Here is a 7004-nt window from a genome sequence, read left to right as displayed (position 1 = left end):
TCTTTTAACTTTTTATATAAAATTTTATGACAAAAAGAATATGTGCAAATATATTTCAGGTTAATACTTATATTGGCTGAACTTTATTTTATTGGGGTTAGATCATTCACCTTGTAAACATCTCCCCCATTTTCTCTTCCTCTATGTATAATAAAAAGTTTTAAAAAAAAATTCACTTTATATGTGAACATGAATAAATCAAAATAGAATACAAAAGAATAATAGAAAGGAGAAAATATAGTGATTTGAAAATTTAGAGGATGTAAACCAAGGATGTTTTTCGCTTTCCCTTCTTCCTGTAAGGTATTCTTAAGCCAAGTAGTATTTTGTTTTTCTGGTGGGCATGTTCAGTTTTGCTTCTCTTTTCTTTTTCTTTTTCTTTCTCTTTGTTTGCTTATTTTATTTTTGTTTCTTCATTTCTCTTTGTTTCCTGCAAAATGGTGCTCCTCTTCCTCTTTCATGGTACAATTTTGTTTTTCCTTTTCAGTTTCTTTCTCTTTCCTTCCATCAGATTTCATTTGATCAACCAGATTCATAATTCCTCTCCTTATTTTTCTGTAAAATCCCACAAATCATTTTCTTTTCTCTTGTTAGCTATTCTTACCATTTTTAAAAGTCCACCACCCTTAATTATTATTTTTTCCTTTTCTGTTACTTCCTATCCATTTTTCCTCCCATGATTCCATTTAATTAACCAGGCAAAACTTTTATTTCTCTTCCTAATTTTTGTAAAATGTCTAAAATTATTTTCTCTTTCTTGTTAACTCTTCTTGCCACTTTAACTTATCTCCCACCCTCTCTATATTGTCAAATACGAGACTGTAGTGCCATCTCACCTCTCTTGAGACCACGACTTATATAAATTCATAGAGATACATTGTTTATACAACAAAATATAGCTAACTAATTAGTATCATATATTCAACAAAATAAAACATTAATCAAACATCTTATATCAAGTTCTTTGGATGAAGGATTTGCAAAACATTTAGTTAAAATGGAATAACCCATTTAAATAAGTATATCTGAATTTGAAAAACAAAAGATAAATAAGTGATGTAAGATAATAATGTAAAATTACTGGATATCATGGTGCATAATAATTATATTTAAATATAAAAATAATAGTGTTAATCCCTTAGCTTAGTTTAGAATCAACTATCCGGTCGTTACACCTTCACCTTCATCTAGACTCCCTAGCAATTTAAATTTATGTAGCTTAAATTTGAAACGATAAAAAGAAAGGGCAGCAAATAGATAATTAGAAACTAAACATTAAATTAGAGTTCATAGAAAAAGAACATCACATTATACTACTAATTTGTTAAGGGGATATATGACTGCAGTTGATTCATTCAAGATTTACGAAACTTAAATCATAGATCGTACTTACATGGATAATTTATTTTTTTCTACCACCTACAAGGATAATGAACAATTCTTACTTTTCTCATATTCAATCTTAAATAAGTGGAAAATATAAGATATAAGATTGAAATAAAAAAGGAAAAGAAATAAAAAGGAAAATAATGAAACCATATCACGCATATCCCAACTCTTTTTCTATGCTTTCCGATTTTTTTTCTTTCTTTTTCTCGGAAAATTTACCATCTTTGGTACTTTATCCTCCCCCTCGAATATGCAAGCCTAAATTCCTAAATTTTCTCCATACGATCACATCCATTGTGCTTTGTGAAACTATATGCCAAAGATGCTGATACCAATTCTTCTTCAGAGCCTTCTTTCTCTTCTACTTCCTTTCATTTTTAGATTTTGTTTATGCTTACTTTCATCTCCAGCCACACATGGCACAGGCACAACCACCAACCAGAGCAGCATCAACCGAAATACTACTGTGTTCAGAAGGCAATGGAGCGACCTTATTTTCCATCAGAACATAATCCGTGTAGTTAAAATTCACACAACCTAAATGAACAAATGCCAAGAATTACACGCATAAAATCATTCTAAGAAATCTAAAACCTTCATATCTTCTGGTAAGTAAATCGAGAAATGGAAGTGAAAATCTCTAACGTTTGAGTGAGCCAAATCACATGTTAGGATTTGGATCTTGGTGTATTGGATTATGCCGCTTATATGAGTCTAGAAAAGTTTCAAAACATTTATGGAGGTAATTAACATTATCCCTTACGAAAAAACTAAATGTAAATTAGAGAATATTGAGGGGAAGTTGCGAAGAAGAAATGGCACAGCAATAAGGGAAGAAATAATGGGATAGCAATAACAATGAGTGATAAATAGGGTATATTTGAATATTTTGAAAAATACCACTTATTCCATGATACTATACATATTTAAATCAACAACAACAAAGATGAAAAAACATTACTTATTCCATGATACTATATAAGTATTTATATCAGGAAATTAAAGAGGAATTACTTATCATGAGTACCATAATTATGACATAAAGTAATAAAATACTTCTAGTCTAGTACGAGAAAAAACATATTGTATACTATATGTTGCTTTAGTTGACGTCTTCCCTGAACACTCAGGAATGGAAGATGTAACATACAATATGATGCGCCCAGTAAGAGGAAAAGCATCACATTTTGTCCCTTTCTATGCATTCTATAGTAACAAAACACAATTATGCCTCCATTTATGTCAGAGTTCGGCAAACATCTGTTGAATGAAAACATCAGCATATTTGGAGAATGTGAATTTTTTATATATCACAATGAATATTTTAAGTGAATACCATTTTGGTCGCACCAAACGCACCGGGCACAATTTATATTGATGAAAAAAGAGGAAAAATCAAATGCAGAAAAAGGGATGAAGAATGGGTAAGTTCCATGAGAAAGGGAACGTCCTTAGCTTTGCCATAGTATGTGGAGATCGGAGAGCTTTCGGTTTAGTAGGAGAAAATGAATACGAAACGGTGGAAAACAAATGAAAAGGTGGCTAAAGAGGTTAAAGAGAATGAACAGTCGCTTTAAATTTTTCATCCGAAAATAAGATAAACAGAAAAATTAGAATAAATAGCAAAAAATGTGGAAAAAGAGAAATGGCTTCTCTAATCGTATATAGTGCCACGCCACCTGTCTTAGGCTCTGTTTTATATAATTATATAGATTTGGCTCTAAAAGGATGGTCATTTCTGCAAAAAGGAGTCAACTAGATCAAATCTAATAGAGCTGCAAACTATAAATGCTAAGCTCATCAATAAATTCATGGATCAACACTGGATTGTACAAAAAGATAACTCTTTTTCCGTTTTGATGAGATGCAAAATGATTAAGCAATTTGTCTCTTTACATGATAACAATCCAAAATAAGCATATTCTCCAAGAATTGTAAAGTAGAAACAACCAAGAATTGAACACCCAAAAAAAAAATACAAAGCAAGAATATTGACAAAAGCAGGTAGCATTGAGGCTACTAAGAGGGATAGGACTACTGATCCCTTTTGATAGCACAGATTTCCATCCTTTACTCATTGATCCACAGCTTTTCAATCCTCCTCCACAAAATTTGGAGGAACAAGACTTTCAATGTACAAACTAAATTGAACTCTAGAACTATAATGGATCTGAGTCTTAGTTTGCTTTAAATCATTATGTGTTGAATTATACAACAATAAACTTGAACAACCTTGCAGCAAAATATCATCATTTTGGGAGATGAAAATTGGCCAAAGCCCATAGTCAAGCTCTACAAAATAAGGGATCGACACCACCTTAGTCCATGACTCCACAACTCCATTCTCCATCATTATCCACACATCCATTAGTATAATGTTACAATGACAAAATAGACATAGATTACCTCCTAAGATCCCTAGTTTCCACTTAATATTATCATTATCAACGTAGGGCGGCAAAGCTACTTCTTCATAAGTCAAGTCTATGAGGTTCAATGAAGCAATAAACCATGGGCCGATATTATCTCTATTTCGAGTAGCAATCCAATGAAGTCTTCCACTTACAAATTTAGCAGGATCATTGCGAAAGCAAACACTTGGGAATTTCTCAAGAATCATCTCCCAAGAATTAGTTTTTAAACTATAAACACTAACATCATTCAGAAGTTCAAACTCTCCAAATTCATTTCGTTTACATGACGGCTCAACTTTTACAACTTTATAATCATCTTGGGACTCATTATAACCAAAACCATAAGCACTAACAAAAAGCATATAGTTTTCTCCTAAAAAGGGTAATTTTTTCAACTTTCGTATAGACGGATTCCATAGAAATAGATCTCCATTACCAACAGAAATGCACAACAACCCATCACACGAACCCTCAACCTTGTAGCAACCAAATTGATCTTTGTAAGGAAAATCAAGCTGACAGGCCAATGGCGAGATTCTTGATACATAATTGCGTGGACAATTGAAGTGTAAAACCTAGGGTTTTTATTCTCATAAGATCCGCTAAAAAGAAGCCTCAAATCTTTATTCTTAGTTGAAATTTTGAGATGGGTTTTAATGAAAGGAGGACTAGAGATTAGAGAATACCAAGATTTTGAAACGCACATCATTTTCAGCAACGTTTTTACAGGGAGCTTTAGGAATATTTCAGATAATATCTCAACTGGCAGTTGTGATTCTGAATCATGGGATATCCTAGGAATTGATGTAGTTGCTGTGTCCATCGCCGGTGTCTATGGAAAACAGAGATTTTTGGTAGTAGGAAAGTGTTATTTGTATGTGTTGCAACCTTTGATTTGAAAGGCTGAAGATTAGGCAAAACTGCAGCCGCTGAAGTGAAGATGGTATTGAGCTAAGTGGGGGAGTCTGCTATCAACGATTTGATTGCATGGCTACGTGTTGTATTGGTTTTGGTCTGAAGCATACTTGTGGATCGATTATGACTTGCAGAGGTTGATATCGAGGATGACTCAAGTAAAAGAATTTCTGGATATGGGTTATGTTACACCTTATGGGTATATGGAAATCATGGAATGATTGAGTTGTTATTCGTGAAAGATGTAGTGCGCGTGTTGTAGGAAATTGCTCGGTTGCTTGAATATGTGGATTACTTCTTTGGGTGTTGTTGTGCTAATGGGGCACAGGTCGTTCGACCCGTTTGGCCGGTGTAATTGAGATTTGAGTAGAGTGGATGACTCTCGAGAAGATTCTAATGGGTTCAAGATTTATATGTAGCAATTGAGAATTTTTCGGATTTGTATATGGCTAGAATATGAGATTTAAGTTGGATGGTATTGAGGCTCGTGGCATTTCTATATCATTAGGGATTCTACATTTCAGCGCCATGAAGGTAAAGGAAACGGTTTTGGATTAACAGAGGGTCTCTTCAGAGTGGGTGTCTTGGTTGTGGTACTTTTGGGGTGCTTAAGAGGGAATACAATGGCTGATGGGCCTTAGGGTGGTATGGTTTTATTTTAGGATCTTGTGGGGTGAGCTTTGGTTAAGGATCGTGGTGTTATCGCAAGGAGGAGTGTCACCTTTAGGGTAATTCGGAAGGAACTCGGAGAAATAGGACAGTTTGATAGTAGGTTGGCTCAGCACGGTAATAGATATGATCGGTTCTTTGGGTACTTATGACGTGGTGAGGCTCTACAGGTATTTTGGTGTCAATACTCTTGGGTTTGGCAACCTGCGTTGATTGGTTGAGTTGGAGAGACTCAGTTCTGATGGTTTAGTTATGGGCAAATGGATTTCAAAGTGTTCTCAATGGGTGTGGGGAGCATGTTGCGTGTTGTGATTTTCTCCTGGATGATATCAAATGGAAGGTTCCTGGCTAATTGAGTATCTATTTCTGCTGGACTTATAGTTGATTATGAGATTCTCGTACTTTTTACATGATGGCATGATAGATATGGTGTGTTGTGCGGGATTAAAATTTACATGTACAAGGTGGCAGTTCAGACTTGAAGGGGAGATCACGAATTTTGGATAGCATGGCCAGTTTCAGATATTTAGATGAATGTTATAATTGCTCGGTAATTCTTGAGAAGGGTGTGTATTTCAGAAGGCGCATTATGTTTTGACTTACGGATGTTAATCGGTGTTGCAGTACTCCTATGGTCGGTAGACTGCTGATATTCAAATTTTTGCTATGTGACACGAAAGAATTGTGGAAGTATTCCTAGTGTGATGATCGTGCATGAAAAATGTGATAGTCATTTGAGTGATGGAGTTGGGATCAGATATGGTGATTCGTACGTTTTATGTATTTGGGGACCGAGAATTCTCGGGAACAAATCGTTTCGTGGTTGTGTCATGGTTAGGTCATTGTGGACCTTCGGAGGATTATTTATCTATTTGTGGATGACCAGAGTTTATTTGGGGCCCAATTGGTAGACCCAATGAGGATGTGTATTATGGTGAACAACCATATGCATACTCGGAGAGTATCAATCCACTTCATCCTCCCAATCACTCGGCACTCACACTCAATAGGTATCTGCGCTCACTGGGGGTTTGTGTAGACTCCGGAGGGGCTCTTTTAGCCCAAGCGCTATAATCCGCACGTACAACTCACGTGCTGCACGTACAACTCATGTGCTATAATATTAATATCTGGATCCGCACAGATAACTCACGTGATGCACGGACAACTCACAAGCTATAGTATCAATATCTGGATCCGCACGGATAATTCACGTGCTGTACGGAAAACTCACGTGCTATAGTATCAATAACCTCACAATCAGGCCCTCGGCCTCACTCAGTCATCAATCTCTCCAGTCTCTCGGGCCCACAATGCCATGAAACTAGCCCAAAAAATGATGATATGATATGTTAATATGTAGTAACAGAGACTGAGATATGATATGAAATGAATGAACATGATTGAGTATGAAATTGCAATGTAAGCAAATAACTCAACAGTAGTAATTACCTCAATGGGTCCCAATAGAATAAGTATGTAGCCTAGACATGGTTTGTAACATGGATTACAGCTAAATAACTCTAGTACGTAGAGATTTCATGTTTACAGATAAGTTCAGGTAACTACCCAGTACCACAGAAATAACGGAGTTACAATTCACATGGTGCACTCCAA

General features: G+C 35.4%; 1 protein-coding gene across 1 annotated transcript; it reads right to left on the bottom strand.

Annotated features, from left to right (window-relative positions):
• Positions 1-3481: 3481 nt before the first annotated feature.
• On the bottom strand, positions 3482-4165 carry LOC138899278 (F-box/kelch-repeat protein At3g23880-like). The gene has a single exon (XM_070185425.1). The coding sequence runs from the start codon at positions 4163-4165 to the stop codon at positions 3482-3484; it is 684 nt and encodes a 227-aa protein (XP_070041526.1).
• Positions 4166-7004: the final 2839 nt, after the last annotated feature.

This window comes from Nicotiana tomentosiformis, chromosome 9 (assembly GCF_000390325.3).
Source record: "Nicotiana tomentosiformis chromosome 9, ASM39032v3, whole genome shotgun sequence".
Lineage (NCBI taxonomy): Eukaryota > Viridiplantae > Streptophyta > Magnoliopsida > Solanales > Solanaceae > Nicotiana > Nicotiana tomentosiformis.
The sequence above is the reverse complement of the archived record's forward strand: the minus strand, read 5'-3'. Positions and strand labels throughout refer to the sequence as shown.